The following is a 25616-nucleotide window of genomic DNA, read 5'->3' on the forward strand; positions in this document are numbered from 1 at the left end:
GGGGTGGGCCGGGGGCGAGGGGCTGCCCCCCTCAGTAGTCGTCGGTCAGCCTCTCTGTCTCTGACGGCTGGCTCTTCATCTCCGCCTTCTGCCTCTTAGCTTCATACAGGGCGCGAGTGCGGGCTCGCTTGAAGAAGCCGCACTGCGGAGGGGAGCAGGTGGGGGCCATCAGGGGGGCGTGGGGGGTCCTCGCCAGCAGCACTCATGGGCCGGGGCTCAGGGCGGGGGAGCCTGGGAGCTGGGGTCCCAGCCCTGGCCTGGTGGTGTGGCCAGAAGCCAGGGCTCCTGAGCCCCTCTTTCCACTAACCCAGGCAGGGCTGCACGCTGGGGAGGGGGAGGTGGGAGGAGTTGGGGGGTGAGATGGAAGGAGGAACGGGATGGGGAGGTGCAGGACGGAGAGTGTGCTGGCAGGAGGCCCCAGGGGGGGGTCCCAGGGGTGGGCTGGGTGCTAACCTTCCACAGCAGGAGGGTGACCAGGCCCAGCAGCAACAGCCCCGCACCTACGGCCACAAGTACCAGCCACAGCTCGATCTCGGCTGGCAGCTCTTCCACCAGGTCGGAGTCAATGTCCACAGAGAACTGGAGAGGGGAGGGAAGGGCTCAGCCCTGTGTCTGTCCCCTTAGGCCCTGTACTCACTTGTCCCAGCTGGGCCCAGGGACCTGCTGTTTGACCTACTGCCAGCAGGGGGCAGCCAGGGACTGGGAAAGCCCCTGCCTGCCTGCCCCCTGACATCAGCAGATCCATCAGTCTTCCTGCTTCTCCTGTGCACAAACTTGGCTCCAGAGCAGTAGCCTCCCAACTGCCATCTGGGAGGCAGCCTGGAGTCTGGGTTTGTGACCCACACATCTGAGCTTGGATACCAGCTCCATCCCTAACAAACTGTGACCTTGGACAGGTAATTTCACCTCTCTGAATCTCCCATTTCATGCTCTCTGATGAGGGGTTCATAATGCCTACCTCAGAATGGCCAAAAGCATGGGGTCAGGAGCCTGACTGCTTGGGTTCAAGTCCAGCTGTGCTACTCACTAGCTGTGTGACCTCGGGCAAGTTACTTAACCTCTCTGTTGTTCACCTATAAAATGGGAATTATGATAATACCTACCTCTTAGGTGGCTGGGGAGGATTCAATGTGTTTATTAACATGTATAGGCCGGGCGCGGTGGCTCACGCCTATAATCCTAGCACTCTGGGAGGCCGAGGTGGGTGGATCGCTCGAGGTCAGGAGTTTGAGACCTGCCTGAGCAAGAGCGAGACCCCGTCTCTAGTAAAAAAATAGAAAGAAATTATCTGGCCAACTAAAATATCTATAGAAAAAATTAGCCGGGCATGGTGGCGCATGCCTGTAGTCCCAGCTACTCGGGAGGCTGAGGCAGTAGGATCGCTTAAGCCCAGGAGTTTGAGGTTGCTGTGAGCTAGGCTGACGCCACAGCACTCACTCTAGCCCGGGCAACAAAGTGAGACTCTGTCTCAAAAAAAAAAAACAAAAAACAAAAAACACATGTATAAACTGTTTAGAGCATCACTTGCTATACAGCAAGCACTCTATAAATATTTACCAAAACAACGAAGAATGCATAGCATGTAGTACCATTCTTTTTCTTCCCTTACAATGGAGATATATGTGTGTGTGTAAGCTTTTTTCTGACTATACATGATTTTCACTTTTAAAATTATCTCGATGATTATTTTTTAAAAATATAGATGATATAAAGAAAATTAAAGGTTCCCAGTATTTTACTCTCTAAAAATATCTCCATAATCTCCGTTCAGTCTCTTTCCATATTTTGGTGAATCTCTTTCTGTATTTTTAAATGCATATGATTCACATAAATAGACTCATACAACATACGCTCTAAAGCAACTTGTTTCTTTCGTCACTTGGTGTCATCACCTTTCCATGTCAATTGATAAAGATCGACCTAATCTCTTCTAAGGACTACACAGTCATTGCAGGAAATGTACCATAATTTATTGAACCAATCTCCTACTGAAAGACATTTAGATTGTTTCCAATTTTCTGCCATTATAAATAATCCTTTAAAATATTCCCATATATTTATCTTCACATACTTATCCTATTAGTTCCTTATAATATACTCTCATGTGCTAGATCAAAGGAAATGGATATTTTAAATTTTAATAGATTTTGACAACTTCATCTCCAAAAGGAATCTACCAATTTATCCTCCAATCGATAGCATTTCCCTCCAGCTCATCAGCACCAGACAGCACTATTCTTTTTAATATTTTCCAATCTGATAGACAAAAAAAAAAATCTTGCTGCTGTTATTTATAGTTCTTTGTGAGTAACTTGAATAGAGACAGGGTCTTGCTCTGTCACCCAGGCTGGAGAGCAGTGGCACAATCACAGCTGACTGTAACCTTGAACTCCCAGGCTCAAGCGATCCTCCTGCCACAGCCTCCTAAGTAGCTGGAACTACAGGCGCATGCCACCACGCCCAGCTAATTTTTTTTTTTTTTACTTTTTGTAGAGACAAGGTCTTGCTATGTTGCCCAGGCTGGTCTGAAACTCCTAGCTTCAAGTGATCCTCCCACCTTGGCCTTTCCAAAGTACTGGGATTACTGGTATGAGCCACCATGCCTGGTCCTACAGAATAATTTAATAGTAATCTTTTTTTGTGTTGAGGTCTGATAATATCTACCTCTTAGGTTGCTGGAGAGGATTCAATGTGTTTAACGTGTGTAAACTGCTTAGAGCAACACCTGCTACACAGCAAGGACTCCGTAAATATTTACCAAAACACCGAAGAATGCATAGCATTGTACATTGCCTGTTTATGCCTTTTATCTTCATATATTAAAAAATATGATCAATACTTTGTCATATATGCTATAAAATTTTTAAAAAGTATATTATTTGCTCTTTTAGTTTCTTTACAAGCTTGCTGTACACAGATTTAAATTTTCACACAGTCTAACATCACATTTTTCCTTTGTGACTTCTGGGTTTAATAAAATAACTTACTCTTTCCATAATTAATGATTACTATTGGCCAGGTGCAGTGGTCGCACATGTAACCCTAGCATTTTGGGAGGCTGAGGTGGGAGGATTGCTTGAGGCCAACCTGAGCAAGAGCGAGACCGCATCTCTACAAAAAATACAAAAATTAGCCAGGTGTGATGGCACGTGCCTATAGTCACAGCTACTTGGGAGGCTGAGGCAGGAGGATTGCTTGAGCCTAAGAGTTTGAGGTTACAGTGAGCTATGATTGTGCCACTGCACTCCAGCCTGGGTGACAAAGCAAGACCCTGTCTCTAAAAATAAAACAAAATTTTTTAAAATGATAAATTATTCTTTATATTTTATTCTAGCATGTTAGGTTTTAATTCCTACATTCCAAAATTTAATCTAACTTTAATATATTTTTGTTTATGGTATGAAGTAGGGATTTATCTTTATTTTACAAATATGTTCTGCCAATACTACTTAATAATTTGCCTTTCTCCCCTGATTAAAAATGTCATCTGTATCATAAACTAAATTTCTATTTCATTCCATTGATCTTTCTGGCCCGTCCTCCACCTCTTCAATGCTACATTATTTTATGAAATGTACAATAATGTATTTAATCAACGGGCCATTCATTTCTCCATATGTATCTCATGGAGATGTGATATGATGTGTAGGATCTCATATCATATTTATTCTTCCAGTTGTAACTCAAAATCAAGTCTGGGAATGTTTTTTCAAGTTTTCTGAATTCTACTGGGACTGGAATGATTTGGGAAGATCTGTCAACTTGATAATACACTCCTGACTTTTTTCCATCCATTATTCAATTTTTTATTGCACATTTATTGTTATGTTTATTCCTAGAAGCTGTATAATTTCTCTGATGAGTTTGAATAGGATATTTTCAATTATATTTTTGATTGGTTATTACAAGCACGTCGGAAACCTTTGGGCTTCAGTATTTTGATCTTGTTTTGAGCTCCTGAACCTCCTGAATTCTCTTATTGGGTCTAATAGCTTTTTGGCTACTTCTCTATTCTTCCCTGTAGACCATCACATCATCTGCAAATATTGATCAGGTTCTCATGGTTGAACCTCTGTTTTGTCTTATTATCCTGCCTGTCTCTCTTTATGGCCTGTGGCCAGAAGCTGACATGTCTGTAGTGGATGTGTCAATGGGTTTGAAAATCAGGAGGCCCAGGTTCCAGCCCCTGACAAGGTGTCCCACTTTGGGCAGGTCACCCAATTTCTGTGAGCCATCAGTTTGCTCAGCCATCAAATAGAGATACGATCCCAGCCCTACTCGTTATGGAGATGTTGTGCAGATCAAATAAGCTAAAGCAGTGGTTCTCAGCCCTGGCCACACAATAGAATCACTTGTGGGTACTCTGAAACATACCGGTACGAGGGTTCCACTCCTAGGAACTCACATTGAATTGCTCTGGGTGTGGTCCAGACATCAGAAGTCCTCTAAATGATTTTAACGTGCTGCCGAGATTGGGAACCACATAGCTAAAGTGTGTCCATATGCTCCTGAAAGATGCCCTGTGCTCCCATGCCCTGGCCAGAGACTGCTGTCCTAGTTAACGTGCCACTCACCCATGTGGTCTTGTTCTCCATGTTGATGGTGGGGATGCCGGTTCGGAGGAATAGGGTAGCCCAGCCATCTACCCTGACTCGGTCAAAGTCCCTGTAATCCTGGAGGGGGACAAGAGGTGGGTCAAAAGAAGCAGCTGAAGCCCCTCTGAGCCCCCTCCTGACCCTAAGCACCCCCACCCTGTCACCCTCCCACCAGGCAGCATCCTTAAGCAGCGCCCCCAAAGGATCTGTTAGCCAGGCCTCTCCTGCTCACACAAATGCACATCATTCATTCATTTCTGATTCATTTGTGCATCAGTTCCTGTGCTTGATGCTGGAGACAGCAGAGACAGCGAAGGTCACAGTCTAGGTCAGGCTCGTGGGCTAAATCTGACCCAACACCTGCCTTTGTAAATAAAGTATTTTTGGCACACAGCCACACCCATTCGTTCGTCTAAGGCAGCTTTTGTGCTGCAGTGGCAGAACTCAGTAGCTGCGACAGAAACCCTGTGGCCCACAAAGCTGAAAAGATTTATCATCTAGTCACGTGCAGAAAGTGTTTGGTCTAGATGGCATGAGAAGGTTGGGCACGTGAGTAAACTGCAACCCAGAGTCCAGCATGACAAGTGGCATGTGTGGCTTTTGAGAAAGTTCTATGGGTGTCTTCTGTGGGGAAGAGAGGTCATTTTTAGCTGAAAAGTCAGAGAAGGCCCTAATGACACTGACGCGTCTCATGGAAACCTTGAAGGCTGAATAGGCGTTTACATGCAGAGATGAAAGAGTGGAAACTGGCATTGCAGGGGCAAGGAACGGCCTGGGCGAGGGCATGGAAGTGGGAAAGTGATGGACACATAACAGAATAGTGGACACGTGAGCGAAGGTCGCTTTGGCTGGAGACAAACATGTACACATCCACACGCAGAGACTCAGACATAGCACTGACGTGGCACACAGTGACAGGAGTACAACCGTGCATACAATACGATGCTGTCTCTCACACACACACCGAGAGACACACACGCAAACAGTCCTGCTGTGACCCTGGCCTCGCCCTGTCCCTGTGGTTCCCCCCACCCAAGCTGCTGGCAGTGGAGACCTCCAGAACCAGGCACTGACCTCAATGAAGGTGCTGTTCCACACCCGTGCCTTCACGGTCACATTGGTGACAACAGGAGCGTCAGGAATGGGGCACTCCAGCCACACACAGCGGGCGCGGCCAGTGGCGCAGTTCTGAGGCGGGCAGGGAATAGACGCGGGACAGTCTGGGCTCCGGGCTCTTCATGGAGAATCCTTCCCTTCGACCCCTCCCAGGCTTTGTCTCACCCTCGGGGGACTCGAGGGGCCTGACCTCATCCCTTCACCCGTGTACACGCCCCCAGCCCTATACTTAGACTTTTCAAACACATTCTTTGGGCCAGGCTCCTATAATGCCAGGCACACAGATAACAGGAAATCTGGTCCCTGCTCATGTGAACGAGGCCCAACCTCCGACACCCCTTCCCAGCCCACTCCCTCACGGAGACTTTGTTCACGCCAGCTCCCTGACCCTGGGACCTACAGGGGTACCCCATGCCACCCGCGATGCCCTCCCTACACTCCTCCTGCCCTCCCCGTGCCCCACCCTGAGGGCCAAGGCTTTGAGCAGCTCTATCCCCCCAGCAGTACAGCCAGTGTCCCCTCCTTTGGCCCTCTGTGTGGCATGCTCCCCCAGCAGAGGGGGGCGCCCTCTGAGGGCAGGGGATGAGTCTCCCCACTGTGTGGAGGCTGCTGAGGGCGGGGCCACAGCACCTCATCAGACCAGGGTCTCCCGGTGAGGGGTCCCTATCCCCCTGGTGCCCACACGCCTGTGCTGGGGTGGGCACACTCCCCTCTAACCCAGCCCTGGCCACTCACCAGCATAGTCTCAGACTTGGCTTTTTTGGCAGCAGCCAGAGTGACAGGTGGGGGGCCTTGGCCTCCCCCTGGGTCTAGCTGTCGCCGCCTGCGCTGTGGAGATGGCGGCCTGTCCCCAGGGTCCTGGAGAGGGAAGAGCAGATCTGCTGCGAGGGCGGAGGAAGAAGTGGCCGCAGGGGTGGGGCAGGGGAAAGGGTGGGGAGAGTCAGGTTGCCAAAGGGGAGAGAGGGAAGACACTGGCCTTTCTGCCCCGTAGCATGCAAATGAGATGCATATACAAGGTCCCTGATGGCTTACAGAGAGAGTGAGGTTGAGAGGGTTGACAAGGTCTCTGGGTGGCAGGCAGGGCCAGGACCCATTGCCATGGACAGTGATCTCCGTGGGGTACAGCAGCCACTTGCCATTGGCGACTTCATAGGGCCACTCCAGACCGAGGACCAGGGTCCCCAGGGCTGCCAGCCCCTCCCCCACTGGGCCCACCTGTGGGTACAAGAGGTCATGGTCACTGTCTCCTAAAAATCCACCTCCATCTCACTGATCCCCAATCCTCCCGCCCTCAGACCTCAGAACTAAGAAAAGAAACAAAAACAAAAAAACAAAACCATTGTCCTTCCTCGAAGTCCCCTGCCTAGGACCCCAGAGGTCCCCTTACCTGGAATTCATACTTGAGGGGGCTTCCCACATCGTCTACAGTTTTCATGCCAGACTCGCCCATCACTGTCCCCCCAAAGAAGCTTTGTAGCCGGTGATTCACCCTAGGGGTCATGAAGATGCTGTAGTCATAGAGAAACAGGAGACGGGGGCCCTGGCAGAGGGGGTGGGTGCCAAAGCTGGTTAACTACAGCTCCTCTGAGATCAGGCAGACCTGGGAATAAGCCCCAGCTCTGCCATTTACCAGCTACATGGCGTAAGCAAGCCATTTATCCTCTCTGAGCCTCAGTTTCCTCATCTGTAAAATGGAGTTAACAACAGTTGCTACATCATAGTTCTGTCAATGAGGTGATGTCTATAAAATCTTTGGATGATGAGCTCTAAAGAAATGGTAGGGACCAACATCTCAGCCCCAGGGTGGCCGATTCCTCCACTTCTACCTGCTTTACAGGGGAAAAATAATGATGATGACAGTGATTACTGTTGTCAAGGGGAGGGATGACCCGGGGGAGTGAGGGCCTGAGGATACCAGGCCAAGAGAGGTGTCAGGGGAGCTGGGGAGATACCTTGGGGCAGGGAGGCACTAGCTTGGCACAGCAGGCTGGGGGTGGGAGGTAGGGAAGAGGGAGGTACCCACATGCTCAGCGAGGCCTGGAGTGTATAGTCCACTAGTAGAGTCAGGGTCATGGGCTGCAGGTTGTCCTGGTGACTTGACCTGGGGAAGGAATGCAGGGCGTAGGAGGGAGACCCAGAACACCTCGGCCCCGACTCAGATTGGCTTCTTGATGTCACTCACGTGGAGAGCTGCAGCTGCACCTGAAGGTCCCTTGTGTTCAGGGTCACCCCGATGACCTCAAAGGCGATGAGCAGCTCCATCTGCCACGAGGGTCAGGGAGGCAAAGAGGGTCCAGCAGGGGTGATGTCATGAGGGAGAGAGGGGCTGATCACTGCACTAGGGAATTAGTTCTCTGGCCTCTTCCTCTTCCTCTTCTGGGTGAGTGGTCTCCACCTCCCCACCTCATCTCTCTCTCCCTTCCCCCCCTTTTCTCTCTTGGGTCACATCTCTGCCACTTTTGAGCTATACAACATTGACCTTGAGCAAGTTACTGAAACTTTCTAAGTCTATGTTCCCTCTTCTGTAAAATAGCATCTACCTCCTCAGATGGTTGTGTGAATTATATCATATAAAAGAAGCAGTTTTGGGCTGAGGGCCTGGCACACAGCTGGTGCTTAGTAAAATTGGTTTGCTCGCCTCCACTTGCTCTGGCTTTGTGCACAGCTCCCTGGCCGGCCCATTTTTCTTAGTCTCAGGGCCTTTTCCCACCCTCTCCTGGATCTCTACTCTGGCTCTTAGCTTCAAGGAAGCCTGGGAAGCAGGCAGGCAGAAGCAGGAAGGATAAGAAGCTGGTCGGAGGAGCAGTCTGGGACCCCTGAGGACTGGGAGGATGTGGCCAGTGCTCACCCTCTGGTTCCGTTTGAAGGGGTTCCCCAGTTCGCAGAGAATGGTTTCGTTACCTTGGCAGGCCCCGGGCTGAGCAAAAAGGACGATTTAGGTCAGGGTTAGGTCAGGGTGAGGCTTGTCCTCCCTGCCTGCGGTGCAGGGTCGGAAGCCCTAGGCTCCCCAAGCAGCAGAGCTACTGTAGGGCCCATCCCAGAGAAGGGGCACATGGCAAATGACAACACACATACATGACAGGCATACTGGGATGCGAACACTTGGTGGAGCCCTGCTTGGGCTCTGAGCCGGCTGCTGGGCACTCACCGGGCGCACGGAAGACAGCAGCAGCTCGGGAGGCAAAGTCAGGGTGAGCAGCGCCTCGTGGGCGTCCTCCCCGGCCCGCTCCGGGCTGCGGGCGTTGGTCACATTGATGCTCAGGAGCAGTTTCCGGACGTCTCTGCTGTACTGGAGCCTGGGCAGAGTGACCCGGGACTCAGCCAAAAGCCCCGCCCCCGGGCGCAACCCCACATCAACAAGGCCCCGCCCTCGGGCCTCCTAGGTCAGAAAGGTCCCTTCTCAGGATAGCCAGGCCCCGCCCTCTAGTCTCGCCGGGAGGAGAGAGCCCCTTTTCCGGCCATCCTACCTGACCCATTAAAGCCCCTGCCCTTAAACTCGCCTCGCATGAGGCCCCGCCCCTGGCCAGTGAGGCCCGCCCCCAAGCCCTGCTAGCCAATGAAGCCCCGCCCTGCATCGGCCAATCAGCGCGGCCCAGCGCCCACCTGCTCAGCCGCTGCAGCTGCTCCGACACGAAGGCCGCGCGCATCTGCAAGTTGCTCTCGCACTTGTTGTCCGGCCCGCACTCCTTCTGGAAATGGACCTGGGGGTGGCCGGAGGCGTGAAGGGCCGCACCACCCAGGGTACCCTCTCGCCCCACAGCCCTCCAGGCCCCCGCCTTTCAGGCCCTGGCCTCACCCACCTCAGTGTGGTTCTCCAGTGCCTGCGCCTGGTTGAGGACCGGGTAGGCGTCCAGGGACCGCAGCCCCAGCCGGGGGCGATCAGGCATCCGCAAAGGCAAAGAGTAGTTCATGGAGATGATGATGGGGCGGAGTTTGTCACGGACGTTGTCCTGGGAACGGAGGGCGAGCTAAGCCCAGCCCTGCACAGCATCCCCGACCCCAGTGAAACCTTCACACCACTCTGAATCCCAGGGAGGAGCTGGGGTCCCCTCCACCCTGAAAACTCCACAGTTAGGCTTAACCCCGTCTAATATGATCCCCAAATTGAGACTTCCTACGATCTTGAGCCCCTAAGAGAGGAGATAGGGCTTCTCCTCCCCAGGGGTCACTGGGGAACGGGGTTGAGTCTCCTCATCCATAGGGTCCCCAGGTTCCGCTCTCCCCTTCCACCCCCATGTCCCAGAGAGGGACTGAGCCTATCCCCACTCGGGAACCCCTTTTTCTCAGAGGTGAGCTGAGCTAAGAGCTCCCACACCCCTCACTTTTTTTCAGAGGTGCTAAGCCCTCTGGCCCCATCCCCACCCCAAGGGTCTCCATCTCTCCCACTGTGTGTTGTGCACTGTTCCCCTATGCACCTATGGCCTTCCGGGCTGGCTTTCCCGATCTCTGTCTCTGGGAAGACTCCAGTCCCTCACTCTTGACCTGGGGGGACACTGGGCACCTCTTGCAGGGATCCTGGAGCCCTCATCTTGCCCCTTGCCCCACCCTCACCATCAGGAGCAGCTCCAGCTTCTGGCAGCGCATCTCGGGCATGGAGAAGAAGCCGTGGAAGACAGCTGACTGGCTGCGGGCGAAGCGCAGCCGCGGCGGCCTTCGGTCCCGGTCAGCCTCCAGGGTGTAGGCCAGGGCTGCAGGTAGACAGGAAGTCAGCAAATGGCCAGACGGGTATGCTCCCCTTCAATCTGCACCCCGATACTCACTGATGTTCCGCCTATAGTTGGGGTTCCCGGCACTCTGGTTGTAAGCAAAGCACAGCTCCACCTGCACGCTGTTGAGGGGACATACGGGAGGGCCCGGTCACAGCGGAACACAGATATCCAGGCCCTAGCTCTTGCCCCCAAACCGTGCAAAGTGAAACCAAGCCCTTCTGGAGAAAGGCAGGGGCAAAACTGGAAAGTCCACAGAGCTGGTCTGTGGTGTCCCTGGCCCCTTCCCTCCTACTCCCATTGCAGCCATAGAAAACAGAGATCACCAGTGGGGAAACTGAGGTGCAGAGAACAGAAGGATTTATCCAAAGTCATCAGTCAGTGGGTGGCTCAGCCCAGTCTTGAACCCAGGTCTCCTGGTCCCCAGTCCAGATCTCCTTCCACCACCCACCCCGCTGCTTCCCTGCTCTGTCTCCCTCTGCCTTCTGACCCAATATCCTCATTCACATAAAGCCCTTGGGGTCATCACCATCATTATTGTCACTTTCTTAGCAACTAACATTTTTCGAGCACTTAAGGCACACAGACTATTGTGCTAAGGACGTTTTGTATGTTACCTCATTTAATTATCACAACAACCCAGTGAATTGGTTATTACCAATTTTGTTTTACAGCCAAGCAATCTGAGACTAAGAGAGATTAACAATGTGCCCAAGGTGATTCTCCTTCCCTACATCAGTCCACTTAAATGCATCCTCCTGCTTCCTCTTTCTCTGCAACCTCACTTTCCCCAGCCCACCCCACCCCTGCAAAGGCACAGCTGGGATTTGAACAAGGCAGCCCAGAGCTCTCACTCTGAACCACTATACTCTACTGCCCCCCAATTCATCCATTACCTCTTACAAGGAATTTTGCTTTTTAATGAGGTTGGGTAGGAAGGGCAAGCACTGACCTCAAGCATCAACTCTCTAAAGGTAGGATACCAGGAGTTGCCAGGGAAGGGGTTTGGGAGCTGGAGCCCCATGTGGCCTTCCCATAAATGAGGAGTAGGTGGGCAGAGTGGGCTGATAATCTCACCAGGAGGAGGCTGTGCAAAGTGCGGGGTCCAGCACAGCTGGCCTGGCCACCAAGGTCCTGTGGACGATGTTAATGACAGGCCGGGCCCTGCAGAGACAACAGAGCCAAACGTATATCAGTGCCTCCTGCCTGCCCGAAGCCAGGCTGGGGCTCAGGCTGCTGTAGTCCTGGTGCGGAAGACGGACAGCGATGGGGCTCCAGGCAGACATGGACAGAGAAGAGAAGGGCCCCTGTCCACCGCCCCCCAGCTCACCGCAGCAGCACGATGTGGTCTGACAGGCTCCCCACCAGCAGGTCCGGGTAGAAGTTCTCATCCACGTCCATCTGCCCACTCAGGGAGTAGCCGAACGTGGCCAAGCCAGGCAGTCCTAGATTCTCTCCGTGGATCACCTGGGGGAAAGGGGGCAGTGGTGGGGGGAGGCTCTGAGGAGTGGGGCCTCGGGGAGCAGGGAAGGGGGGGGTGAGGGAAAGGAGGGAAGGCCCACCTCAGCTGTCGGAGGCAGCTGACCCATCCCCGTCCGTCCATACCTGCTGGGGCTGTCTCAGGAGCCCTCTGGAGCTGCTGTGGTAGATGTACACTCTGCCCAAGCCCTCGAAGGGGGCTCCCACAGCAATGTCTGGGGAAAGGAGATGGGCCCAGGTCACCCAGGGACTCTGGGCCCCGCATCTCCCTAACCCTGTGCTCCAGGCCATAGAGCCCAATATGGCCTTGACCTCACCCTGCCTCGTATTGCTCTGAACATCAGGGAGAGGGCAGAGCTCTGTGGCTCAGGATTAACACTGGGATCCTTCCATGGGGGGAAGGAGAGCTCAGGAGAGGGGAGGTGACTTCCCCAAAGTAACACAGCAAGTTAATGCCACAGTCAGGCCTACGCCCCAGATTCCTGACCTGGCCTGGGGTTTTGCCCTTCCATCTCCCCCACCAACCTCCTCTCGGACACCTGGCTCTTCTAATGGCATTACCAGCAGGGGCCGAGAAGGTTTCTCCATTGGTGACCCTGCCGGTTAGTTACCAAGCATTCATCTTGTTTAATCCTCACAAGAGTGCTGTGGGGTAGGTACTCCTGTCCCCACTTTATAGATGAGGGAACAGACTCAGAAAATCCAGAGTCACACAACTAATGAGTAGAGAAGAAGATATTTGAGCCTATGTCTGTCTAACACCAGGGACTGAGACTTTAATCATAACACTATAGTGCACTTTACTGAAAGTCAAGACTTTAAAAATTCTAACTGTGAATAAACCTAAAATATTTTATTATCTTTCTGAACTTTACTGAACTCTTTCTGGTTTGCTGCTTTTGATCTGATAAGGCCTAGGGAAACAGAAAGGCAAGCCTGTTAGTAAAGTGTGTAAAGGAAGAGTGAGTAGGTCCTGACTATTCTGTAGTAAGCGCTTGGTCTTTGTTGACTGAACTTTCTGGCACCTATTTGGGTCTTCAGAGGCGCCTCTGCCTTTCTCTTGCGTCTCAGCTATGTCCTGGGGTATTGAGGTTGTCAGAGAAGCTACTTCCAGATAAGGCTGGTGCTTCTGTGGCACCCAGGCTCAATCGCTGGGTCTGTCCCTCTCCCTGCCACCGCAGATTGGTCCCCAAGTCCTGCAGAGCACTAGTGATGACCCCTCTATCCAGTGCTGCCACCTTGTCCCAGCCCTATCATCTCACACCTGAGACACCACATTCATGGTCTTAATTCCCCAGCCTTGCTTCAGATTTGGGCACGTCAGGCAAGTTCCCCTGCCTGTGCTGTGTCCTTCTGCTCCTGCCCCTGGAGCGTTCTCGGCCCAGCCTGGGTGGCACGGCAGCATGCCAGCTGCTCCAGGGGGGCCCCCTGAGCTCGCCTCTGCTGCCCCTTCTGCACACCCTCTCTCCAGCACTGCTTTGCACTCCCTGAGCCCGGCACCATCCAGTCTCCTCTGTGGGCCCTGTCTAGCCTGGTATGCAGCTGGCGCTCAGTCAGTGGGGGTGCTGGGGGAGGGGTGCTGGCTCATACCCTGGAATCCATCCTGGTTGATGTCACCAATGCTGGCCACGGAGAAGCCGAAGGCGGAGCGACTGGGGCCATGAAGGAGGAGGGAGGGGTGGGTGGGGAAGGAGGTGCCCGCCTGGTTCATGAACACATAGATGGCACCTCCTACCTCTTCTTTCCGCTCAAAGTAGTAGGGGGCACCCACCAGGAGGTCCTGCCACCTGCACAGGAGAGAAGGAACAGGGAACGGGAGTGTGAGGTCAGCCCCCAATATGCAGCATAACTCTCGTTTAACAGGCATGATGGTGCCGGGGCACACAGGTGTGCAGACGGCTCCTCTGGCCATAGGTCATGAGAAGGACATAGAAATACCAGCATGACCCACCAAATAGAAAACACATGTCATGGAGAAGCATGCGGGCACAGATCATACCCAAACAGCCCACAGCCACCGGAGCCAGTCAAATGATAGTCACCAACAAGCAAGTGCAGGTGTCATGCAAATGACACGCAAACACCCAAACTCCCATAAAGTCTGATTGCAAATCCCTGAAAACAGCACACAGACAAATGCACAAGTGCAAAACCTCCATTTCCCTGACCTGGCTTGGGCAAGCCCACCCTCCCCCACCTCTCTCCCTGGGCTCAGAGGATGTCCCTAGATTCTCACCCATCGTTGTTCAGGTCTGCCAGGGCAATGGCGCTGCCAAAATAGGCGCCCACCTGCGTGCCCTCCAGCACCTGCCTCCTCCGCAGGTCTCCGCCTGCCTCCTGGCTCAGCAAGAAGACAGCACCCATATGTCGGTGCCGCGGGGCACCCGTCACAATGGTGATGTCCGTGGGGTGCAGGACGGCACTGCCTACCTGCACCGTGTACCCTGGAATTAGGGGAAGATGGTCAGTGAAGGCTGGGGTACTTTGTCCCCTCCTGCTCTGGACCCATGGCCCTAGTCTGTCCCCTCTCCCTGCCCTCATGACCTTCTATTCCACCATTCCAAGTTGGCCAAGAAATTGGACCCCAGATGCCCAGTAGCCAGGCCCCATTCAGCCCCTAGACACTGTGCTATGAGCTCCATGATGGTGGGGACTTTGCATCTTGGGAGCTTGGAACAGGGCAAGGCATACAGGTGGTGCTCCATAAGTGTATCCTAGTTGAGCTAAATGCCACTAGTCACACCTGCACTCTGGCCTCATTCTTGCACCAGGCACTGAAGGTAAGAAGCCAGGGTGCCTGGGCTGAGCCCCCTTCTCCCTCTGCCACCCAATGGGCCACCATAACCGCACTCACCAATATAGAGGTTTCCTTGGTCCTCTGGGTCCTTGTAACTATACTCGGATAAATCCCAGTCCTTCCGCTGAATCATGTAGCTGTTTCCTTCACAAGGATTTGGGGAGGGGATGTGGGAGGAGTATAAGTCACTACCTCCTTCCTCCACCTTATCCAGCCCCCCACTGGGAAAGGATAATCCTTTTTATTTGTGAGGGCTTCACCATTTGTAAATCACTTCCTCTTTATTTTAACAATGCAGTGAGGTAGAATGGTGACCCACACTTTGCAGATGAGAAAAACAAGGCTCAGGGAGGGAAACTGACATGCTCACAGTCCCATGGGGAGCTAGTTATAGAGACATGGCTGGAATCCAGTCGCCCAGGCTCCTGGGTATTAAACACTGGATGGCATTTCCCTACTTTCTGGATGCTGAGGTTGGACTCTGCACCATCACCTCCTTCTGGTCCTGTCCCCAGACTCAGGCTGCCTACCTGGCCCCTGCTCCTCAGGTTGTGCTGGAGAGGACCTGTGACCCTACCAAGGTTCTAAAGGGACAGGGGCTGGGAGGCAGGACCAGATGAGGGGGCAGAAGCCTCGGTCTTAGGTGAGCCCAGAGCTGTGACTATGCCCCAGGCTGCCTGTTGGTCAAGAGGAGGTTCAGGGCTCCCTCTGCCTGCTGATTCTGCAACAGTAAGGGCTTGCTAGCGGGAGAGGGATTGCTGTGGCTACAACCTGTGTCAGGGAGAGAGGCAAAGAGTCGGAGGGAGTGTCAGCCATCAGATACCTGTGACACAGTGTATAGCATGGTAGTTACAAGCATGGGTCTTGATAAAAGGAAATATTCTGCATCCCCTAAAAAGTTGGTCCTAGATGTATTGACATGAAAAAATACCCACGACTTTGGAGAAGTCATAAAGAGAAAGGAGCAGAACAGCATGTTAATATGATTCTGTTTGTGGGTTTTTTTGTTTTTTTAAAGATAGCTACATATTCAAAAATAAGTCTGGAAGGATCCACAAGATACTGTTAACATTGGAAATGGGACAAGGGAGATGGGTGGGACGAGGGGCACTTTTACTCTTTTACCAATTCCTACTGTACTATTTAGTAGTTGTACTGGGAACATGTTTTATTTTTAATATATTTTTTAAATTTTTTTATGAAATGGGGGAATGAGGAGGGGGATTTAGTTTCCTTATTTATTTATTTATTTATAATCGAGACAGAGTCTCACTCTGTCACCCTGGGTAGAGTACAGTGGCATCATCATAGCTCACTGCAACCTCAAACTCCCGGGCTCAAGCAATCCTCCTGCCTCAGCCTCCCAAGTAGCTGGGACTGCAAGCATGACCAGCTAGTTTTCCTATTTTTAGTAGAGATAAGGTCTCACTCTTGCTCAGGCTGGTCTTGAACTCCTGAGCTCAAGCGGTCCTCCTGCCTCGGCCTCCCAGAGTGCTAGGATGACAAAAGTAAGCCACGATGCCCAGGCTATTTTTAAAATAAGTTTTTAAATGGTTAAACTGAAGTCAGATGGACCTGCATGCCAATCCAGGTTTCATAACTTACTGTTGGCCTTGGGCAATTTACTTCTCTAAGGCTCAGTTTTCTTTTCTATAAGATGGGTACAATAATACTTGCCTCCTAAGAGTATTTTGAGAGCGATTGGGATAATATGTGTAAGGCCCCTGGCACATAGCAAGTGCTATAAAATAGTAAGGTCATGGTGCTTGCTGGTATTGGCATGGGGGTCCTGGTTCTTCTGTCCCCCATGTGGATGGTCTGGCCTGGCTGTTCCCACGGCTAACTGGGGTGGGTGGTCTCTACCTCTCCTCCCTTCCCCCATGGTCCCCACCTTTCCAGTTGTAGGCACCAGGGGCACCGAAGTACACAGTGCTCTGGGTGAAGCCGCCGCTGGTGCCCAGCTGGCACATGCCCGTCTCCAGGTAGTCGGTGTTGCTGTTGCACATCTCGTTGTGGTAGGTCTGCCAGTCGTCGCTGGGGTCCAGCTCTAGGTCATTGCCTCGCACGTAGCACTTGCCCACCATGCGGCGCTGGTCCTCAGACCCCGACCACAGCACCTGAGTGTAGCGGTGGGCACAGACCTGGGGACCCCCCCCAATACACGCAGCCTTGGTCAGGAGCAGGGACCCAGGGCCAGCTGTCTCCTTTGCCCTGTGCACCTCTGGCTGTGCAGGAGAGGAGTTGAAGGCGTTCTCCTGGCTTCTCTTTCTTCCCACAGTGAGACTTAAGCCTGCGTCTCCTTTCCAGAATTCAGAAATCTGCTCTGAAGGTCGGGAACACTTTTTGGAAAGCCAGAAGGTTTGGATTTGAGAATGGCTTAGAGATCTTGGGAAAGAGAAATGGGGGAAGGATGAGGGACTGTGGGGCTCAGGCTCTTGGGTCTAAAAGAGGCTATTTACAGAAAGATTAGGAACCTGCTTCTCTGCCATCCCAATGACCCTGTCCTTTCATTGAAAGAACCATTATTAAAAGAATAACGATATGATACTGACAATAATAGCAGCAGCTAACCCTTCCTGAGTGCTTCTTCTATGTCAGGCACAATTTTTAGCTCTTCACGAATTAGCTTTTAAGCCTAATAACAACCCTACGGTGGCGGGACGATTATTTTCTCCATTTCAGATAAAGAAACTGAAGCACAGGGAGCGTAGTCACCTGCCTAAGATCTCACATCAAGAGAGAGACAGAGTATCCACACCAAGGCTGTCTGTTTCCAAACTCTCAGCTCTCAGGCAGTCGGCTGCGCTGCCTCACGGGGGAGAATCTGTGCACAGTTTCTTCGGGTACACCCTAGGTGTTTAATACAGATTTACCAGGCAAATCAATGGATCCGAATATGGTGTTTTAAAACAGCCTGAGGCCAGACAAAATCCAGAAACAGACCTAGGTCTTGTTTACTTGTTTTTTGTGTCCCCTTCCTGCTGTGAGCGCCACTAGCATAGCACCTGAGCTGCCCTGAGCCACCGCTAAGTTTCTAGTGTTTGGTACACAGTAGGTGCTCACTAAATACTTGTGGAATGAATGGATGGAAGGGTGAGTAGATAACTGCTAAAGGACCCAGTGCCCAGAATCGCTTTAAATGGATTCCTAAACCCACAGCCCTCCATAACAGGGGTCTTGAGAAGGCATCTCAGTGAACTAATGTAAACCCAGAGCTTAAAACTGTGTTCAAAGGTGACAGAAATCACGGCAGTGAGGGCTACGGGGGTGGTAGTTGATTGGAAAGGGGCACAAGGGAACTTTCTGGAGTGATGTAAAAGTGCTGTATCGTTAAAGGGTGTTGGTTACACAGGTATAAACATTTGTCAAGAATTCACTGAAATTTAAAATGTGAGCATTTCGCGGCACATAAATTTTACATTAATTTAGAAAATGAAGAAAAAAGTATCCATCTGGGACCCATAAATTGAGACCTCAGGGGGCACTACTGAAGAATGTGGATGGGAGGTGACAAGTGACATCAGGGAGTGGCACCCAAACCAGAGCCGACTGAGCTGGGTCAGCAGGGCTGTGCCTCTTCTGGCAGCCAGCCTCCCAGGAAGGAGCGCCGCCCGGGGCCTTCTCTGCCCTTTCCTCCTTGCCGTTCCCTCGGCTCAGTCCCACGACGGGTGAGCACCCAGCATGGGTATGGGGAGGAAGTGGCTGGTGGCTGAGTCAGAGAGGACTCAGGCCGTGCCGGGCCCTGGGAGGGCGCCAGACACCCCCCTCCCCAGGAGCTCAGGGAGCAAGGGACACGAGGCCAGAGACACGGACATTTGCACAGGCCCCAGAACATGCACCGAGGACCCCTCTGCTGCTCTCCGCTTTCCTCCCAGCCCCTGGGAGATGAAGGAGAGAGCTGGGTGGGGGTGGAGGAACCGATGCTGAGCACCCACTTACCAGGACTCTGCCTGCAGGGCCCTGGCTGGCCACAGTCACCCCGAGCCACATGTCCTCAATAATGTGATGGTCAGGGTCACCTGTGGGCACGGAGGGATCATGAGCCTGGGCACCTCACTCCATACCCCAGTGCCTAAAGCCACGAGAGGGCAGGGCTTGGTCGTCTTGGGCCTTCCCCCCCAGCAGGGCAGCCCTCCCCGTGCCCCTCACCCAGCCTGTTCTCACTGAGCTCCCCAGTCCCACACAGTCCCACTCTCACCAAGCTCTCTTCCCAGCTGGACAAGAAGTGACTAGAAACTGCCCCTGGTATCTCCTCCAGCTCCTTCTCCCTGTTTGCCCCTCTGCCAGGCCTCCAACCCAGCACTGGTCCCCAGCCCCTTCCCCTCACTTTTCTCTGTGATGTCCATGCGCTCACAGTCGTCCTTGCTGGCAGTGAGTGGGCACAGGTACACAGCACCGGTCCGGTTGGTGTAACCATCGGGCACAGCAAGCTCCCGGGGGGCACCAGCCAGGAGCCTGGGGGCAGGGAGGGAGGTAGGTCTGAGCTCAGACTCCCCAAGGCCAGCTTCAAACCAAGTGCAACTCGACAGGCATTTACAGATTCTATGCCAGGTTCCGGGGTTCCAGAGACGAGTGGGTCCCAGCCCCTGCCCTCAGGAGTGTCCAGTGTAGGGGAAGGCAGGCGAGGAAACAGACACTTGCAGTCAGGGCCTCACAAGAGGGAAGCAGGAAGCTCACAGGCCCAGATTCAGGGGTGGGGGGCAGTCATCCGGAGGGGAGGTGACCCAGTCTGAGGGTGAGGATGATGACCCGGGCTCGCTAGGTGAAGAAGGGCAGGAAGGGCACTTTAGGTATGACATGTACAAGGGCCAAGAAGCAACAGCAAGCAGGGTGACTCAGGGGTCTGCAAGACCTTCAGCATAGCTGGGGTCTGGGGACACCCGAGGAAGAAAGGAGGGGAGGATGGGAAGGACATGGGGGAGCCACGAATGGATATTAGGCAGGGAAGTGACGTGGTCAGATCTGGGTTTTGGAAGGAATGCTTTGGCCTCTGAGCTGAAGGTAGACCAGAAGAGAGCAAGACTGCAGGAATCCTGGCATAGGGTTCAAATTCTGGGGGTTCCAAAGGGAGGAGAACTTGTGAGTGGGTGGGATGGGCTGTCTGGGTCCTTCCTCCTCAAGCCATCTCTGGACTTAGATCGTGGAGGCCTGGGCCTGTAAGTGACCCAGGTGATGTCCAACACCTCCCCCACCACCCCGCCTTGGGACAGGGACACAGGGTATGGGGTGCGAGTGGGTGCCTGACACTTTGGACGGTGTGGCCCCAGAGCAGAGTTCCCAGTGGGAGGGCCTGAGGGAAGGGTGGGCAAGGACTGTCATCTTGCCCCCACCCTGCCCAGAACCCATCTTGGGAGATGCCAACCGCAAGTTCCTACAAGGATGCTTAGGGCCTGGCAACCCATCCCATACCAGGGGGGTGGCTAAAGCACACAGAGGCAGGGGTCAACCCTGAAATACCAACTCGGAGGACAGTCCTTGGGCCATCAGCATCAGAAATCCCTGGGGTATTTTTTAAAGAGGCAGATTCCTCTGCCCACCACAGAACATCTGGATGAAATCTGCACACTCCAGCTGGAGACGCCAGTTCTACCCTCCCTTCTTCTCCCCACGTCATCTCCCTGTGGCCTCTCCATGTTCTGCCAGGACACCCTCCTCAATCCTGATGGACCCAGCCTCCTGGGTGACAAGCACCTCCCAGGTGCCCCTCCATTTGGCCCCAGCAACGCTATCACTCTGTGGTTCCCGGCTCAGAACCTGGGCTCTGGGCCTCCTGCCAGAGTCTGGAAGTGCCAAGCCGTGGCTGCCTGGGACTCTGTGAGTGTAGGCTGCAGGGAGTGGGCAGGGCAGGGCCTGGGCATGCCGGGGCCTGGGGTGCCTCCTCCCACTGGGAGTCAGGAATGCACTGCCTGGGGGTGCTGGGAGGGACCTCGCCTGCACCTCACCCTGGGGAAGTGTTCCTGGGAACAGGAGGGAAGCTTCCCAGCCAGGGAGGCTGGCAGGGAGCTAGGGTGGCAGCCAGGCCTGAGTAGTCCCCTTCTGTCTGGGCTGGGGAAGAGCCTCGATGAGTCCTGAGTCCGCTGCCTGACCATCCATGGACATCCGCCCCCAGGTGTGCCTGACACCTGAGAGAAGGAAGCCATGCCCTGGGAAAGGAGCCTCTCGGCCTGGAGCCTGAGGACCTGGTTCTAGGGTTTGTTCTCCCTGAAGGGGCAATTTCCTTTTCCTTTCTGGGCCTTGAGTGCCTGGTCTGTAAAATGGGGACAGCAGCTGTTCTGCTGACTTCTGGAGTTTTTGGAGGAACAAGTGGGTTTATTCTGCAAAAAGGTTTTATGACTATGAAGCCATGGCCAACCCGAGCACTGTTGCTCTGATTTCTTCTGGCACCAAGGCTGGCCCTACCATGACCTCAGGCAGCCCTGCAGGGACCCAGGAATTTCTGCCCTGCCAGGTGCGGGAACATGGAGCAGAGGGTAAAGAACAGACTGCTTGGGTCCTTTCGAGGGAGCAGGGATGGTCAGGAGGACTTCCAGGGCCTGAGGATACCAGGTGATCACCGAGGTGGGGGTGAGTGTTGGCAGCTAGAGTCATTCTAGGGTGGGAGATCAGATTTGGCTAGAGGTGGAGGTTGGGGGTTGGCTACAATGACCTTGAAAGAGTCCAGTTCTCAGGGAGTGAGAGGGCCCTGGGGAGCTCAAGTTGCCTCCAGGGCATACAGTGGAATGGGAATGTCACCCCTGCCTCTGCTGCTGCCACCTCCGCCACTGCCTTGCCCAAAGTGTTGGGTCAGAGGTGGCTGAAGAGCAGGGTCTCCATGCCGTCCCGGCTCCCTCGTCTCAGCTGGGAGGACTGAGGGACCCCTCGTCCTAGCCTCCTGAGGTATTGAGCATGCAAAGCTGGGCATGAATGGCAACTGGATTGAAATGAACCCCCTTACCACCTTTACCCTCCCACCCTCTGCCCCAAGCCAGCCTTGTGCCCACTGGTGGGGGAGGTGCAAGACCAGGGCTCTAAACCCAGCCCCCCATCCCAGGCCCCTCCCTTCTCAGAGATTCCACAGGGAGCCCCCCTAACCCCCCTGGAGTATTTTTAGCTCCTACTTGGCCTGCTCAGAAGCCCTTTTAGGCCCTCTGGCTCCCAGCCCAGGATCCAATGGGTCTACAGCCAGAGGCCTGCGCATGGATGGGGGAAGGCGGGTGTGCAGAGGTTCGGGTCCAGCTTCTTCCAGCCACAGCCATGTGTGTGCAGCGGGGGCTGGAGAATACAGAGGGTGGGAGAGACCTTACTGATATGCAAATGAAATATAAATTACCATGCAAATGAGCACCTAAGCTAGCCACCGGCTATTGCGTCTGGTCCAAGTGATCACAAAGTGCAAAAGCCGACTCCTTCCAGACCACTGAGCCCATCCTCCCAGTGGAGGTCAGAAAGAGGGAGAGGCCTAGATGGAGCTCTTAGAGCACGGAAGACAGGAGCTGGGATCGCCCCTCTCCTGGAGTCAGGCTGCACTGGGGGGAGCAGAGAGCCCCAGTCCCCTGGAGGTAGTGGGATGGGTAAAATGACCTCTCAAGGGCTTTCAAATACTGTCTCCTCACCCTCTGATGGCTCCAGCCAGACAGCCCCTCCTGGCCTCTGGGGAACCCCCTGAGCTCCAAGTTCCGGAAAAGCACCTCCTCACCCCTGCCCCGGCACTCTTTCCGCGGCAGTTCATAGCTAATGGAACAGCCGAGCAGAAAGCAATAGAATCGGAGAAGGCTGGAGCATGGGGCCCAGGAGAGTTCAGGGCACCATAGTGGCTCACCCCAAAGAAGATCAGGCCCCCAGGGGGCACTAGGGTGGGGCGATGCTAGGAGAAACAGCCTATAAGATTCAACTTCCTGGATACCCTCACCTCAGGGTGCTCAGTGGCTCCAGTGGGAAGATTCAGAGGGGGGCCAGAGGATCTAGCACACAGGCCAGCAGGGCCCCTGTGGCTTACTGCTTGGGTCCCTAGCCACCTGTGTTCCCTCCCTCCCCAGGCCAGAAAGCAGGTGGGGAGGGGACTCGTTCTAGCCCGGAGCCCCAGGGTAGGGGTGGGGGCAGCTCTCGGATGCCTGGATCCAGCTCTGTGCCAGCCCTGCTGCCCGAATTAACCAGCTCCCCAGAGGCTGCTCCTATGGTAGCTGAAGCTGCAGCCCTCCCCATCCTCCCCTACTCCTCCTTCACTGCTCATCCAGCCCCCTCTCCCCACTGGTGACTCAGCCCTAGAACCAGAGCAACAAGCTGTAGGGAGCAAGAGAATGAGAAAGGCCGGGAGAAAGAGGCCTGCCCAAGCCTCCAATACGAAAGAACAAGGCTGTTTTTCTTATTTCTTCTCCCCTTCCCTGGCTCTTTGGTATTTTTTCCATATTCGACCCCTTAGGGCATCCCTCACAACATCTAACCTCAATCTCTCTTACTGTAAGGGACATCCTCTTCCTCCCTTGTTTAGCTTTGACCAAGTCCCTGTTGCTCCTACTTTTCCTACAAGACCAGCCTTCCCTGACCTCCAGCCCAACTGAAAACCCTTTGGCTCGTCACTGGAGAGAGCCAGAGGAAAAGGACACACACATGTGGGCCTTCTGCCTGGAGCCACAGCTGCTGTGCCCATTTCTGCTGGCACGAGCCTTGGAGGCTGCCAGGCACCCGCCCTGCCCGGGGAAACATGATTTAGGACAGCACAGCAGGTAAGCCTGGCTCCTGCCTACCTCAGGCATGACCTCATTTCAGGAGCCACAGCCACTCCCGCCCTAGGCTTCTCAGACACGCTCATTTCCCAGCAAAGGTGAAAGGGACAGAGGGCCCCGAGATATCCTCCGCAGCCCATGAGGTCAGGCCAGGCCAGGACACCTGGATTCCCAGGAGGGAATGATGGAGCAGGTCCTGGGGCGGAGGGTGTCAGTAACCACTTCCCAGAGAACAGTCCCTCTCCCTCCAAGGGGCCCTCATGCACCCTGCTAAGAAGCCCAAAGCACCTTGGTCCTCCGCATGCCCCTCCTCCCTCACTTCCAGAGACTGGGAGACAGGGCCTGGGTGCGGAGAACCTCCTATGTTGTGGGAAGGGAACCCCAGCCCAGAGATGATGGTGATAGGGCAGCAAAGAGGGTCTACGCTGGGTTTCTAACCATTTCTGGAACAAGGCCTTCTTTGAGAACCTGAAGCTGTGCTCTCCCCTCCTCCCACCCCTCAGACAATGTACAAACACACATGATTTTTCATATACTTCCAGGGGTCCCTGCATCTCCTGAAAACCTATGAACCCCAGGCTAAGAGCCTGCTCAGGACCACGAACCACTCCCCTTCTCCAAAGAGACTTTGAGGCTAACAGATCATGAGGCTGCCGCTTGATTTGCCAGCTCCCTTGAGCTGTGCACTGAGGCAGCTGTTCACATCTGGCTACACAGCTGGCTGCAGCTAAGCCCAGCTGGCTCCTCCAAAGAGCCACGGGGCAGAATCCAGTGAGATGAAGAGATGAACCAGCCCTAGGAAAGACTGAGGGTATCCAGGGGAGGACTCAGAACTCTGTCTAGAACTACCTGCCTCTGAGAGATTTATTAGCTTTAGAACCTTCTGGGCTCTTGGAAGCCTAATGCCATCGGTAGCTGCCCAGGAAGAAAAGTAGAACCCCTGTGCTCTGCCACCTTAGGTGGGGCCCATAGGTGATGGGGGTGCCTCCAGGTCCTGGCCTCAACACAAGAGCCTTTGGGTGCTCCTTGGAAAGATGGGCATGTGCAGGGGATTTTGCACATTATCTCATTAAGGCCCCACTAACATCCAGGAAGAAGATATGTTGTTTCCTCCCAGCGTGTGAGGAAATTAAGGCCCAGGTGTTGGTGACAGATCCAAGACGGGATCCTGGCTATGGGACTTCCGAGCCTTTTCTCCCTCCACAATGCCAAGCTGGCTCTCATAGGCCAACAGAGGTAGGAGACAGCAGGCAGATCCAGATCCAACCCGTTTTTGGGGAATGGGGAAAACTAGCCCCAGAAAGGGAACTCATCTTGCTCAAGGTGACACAGCCAAGAGGGGAGGGGTTGCAGAATCATTATTTACTCATTCTTTCCAGTCAGATCCTCTCTAGGCCTGTGTTACCTTACACCATGCAGACTTGGCGTTGAAAACCTGAAAACCTTTTTCTAGGCTCGGGCAGAAAGAGCACTGACATAGAAATTTGTGCTGATGGTCACTCAGGAGCTCCAAAAGGTGCCGGGTTGGACAAGGCCAGGCGGCAGCTGCTGGGGCCGGGCTGGGAAGGGTGTGGTGGCCCTGGCTTCTGCAAAAGCGAGCGGCAGTGGAGGCCGAGTCCAGGTAGGGAGGCTGGGCAGGGGCTGGGCCGGCAGGGCAGAGGCCAAGGCTGGGCAGAGTTTGGACTTTGAACATTCCCAACTTCCACAAGTTTCCGCAGGCCCCAGTCAGAGCTGGGAGAGGTTTCAAGGCAACCTTAATCTGACCATGTCTTCTTGTTCAGTGGGGTCAGAGGCCAGGTGGGGTCACCCAGCCCAAACAGGTGGATGGGACCAGCCTGACCTATCCTGACCACGGTCCCTCCCTGGGCAGGCTCATCTCCCCCTGCCACCTTCCCCCAACTGCCAAACTGAGCACACTCTGAGTCCATGGCAGACAGACCTCTGAAACCCGGACATGACTCCCTGGGCATGAGTGCCTATGGTGGGCTGGGGATCCAAGCAGCTGAATGCAACCTCCTGCCCGCCCCCCCACGCATGGGTCTTCCCCTCCTTCTCCTTGCAGCTGTTGGGGAAGGAGAACAGAAGAAAGAGAAAAACACTATTTTCCTCTTCAAACCAAAACAAACACACTCAGGGTTGAAGATTCAACATGAATCTGTGGAATGCAGGGAAGATGTTTGGTGGGAGAGCGCCACTGCCTGGGGGTGGGCACAGGAGACCA

At 53.9% G+C, this 25616-nt stretch overlaps 1 protein-coding gene across 1 annotated transcript in view; it reads right to left on the reverse strand.

Moving 5' to 3' along the window:
- The window catches only part of ITGA3 (integrin subunit alpha 3), a 26971-nt gene continuing 1355 nt past the window's right edge, over positions 1-25616 (reverse strand). The window contains exons 2-25 of the mRNA XM_045526215.1: positions 19021-19148; positions 18633-18712; positions 16585-16834; positions 14751-14837; positions 14133-14340; positions 13487-13683; positions 12023-12111; positions 11748-11884; positions 11495-11581; positions 10472-10539; positions 10263-10399; positions 9512-9661; positions 9315-9412; positions 8860-9007; positions 8560-8628; positions 7894-7973; positions 7735-7812; positions 7099-7201; positions 6744-6926; positions 6447-6569; positions 5670-5783; positions 4575-4673; positions 454-579; positions 1-142 (exon numbers count right to left, since the gene is read on the reverse strand). Coding sequence (XP_045382171.1) covers positions 32-142; positions 454-579; positions 4575-4673; positions 5670-5783; positions 6447-6569; positions 6744-6926; positions 7099-7201; positions 7735-7812; positions 7894-7973; positions 8560-8628; positions 8860-9007; positions 9315-9412; positions 9512-9661; positions 10263-10399; positions 10472-10539; positions 11495-11581; positions 11748-11884; positions 12023-12111; positions 13487-13683; positions 14133-14340; positions 14751-14837; positions 16585-16834; positions 18633-18712; positions 19021-19148 — 2950 coding nt within the window. The 3' untranslated portion in view covers positions 1-31. The remainder of the gene's footprint in view (positions 143-453; positions 580-4574; positions 4674-5669; positions 5784-6446; positions 6570-6743; positions 6927-7098; positions 7202-7734; positions 7813-7893; positions 7974-8559; positions 8629-8859; positions 9008-9314; positions 9413-9511; positions 9662-10262; positions 10400-10471; positions 10540-11494; positions 11582-11747; positions 11885-12022; positions 12112-13486; positions 13684-14132; positions 14341-14750; positions 14838-16584; positions 16835-18632; positions 18713-19020; positions 19149-25616) is intronic.

This window comes from Lemur catta, chromosome 15, assembly GCF_020740605.2.
Source record: "Lemur catta isolate mLemCat1 chromosome 15, mLemCat1.pri, whole genome shotgun sequence".
In the NCBI taxonomy this organism is placed as follows: domain Eukaryota; kingdom Metazoa; phylum Chordata; class Mammalia; order Primates; family Lemuridae; genus Lemur; species Lemur catta.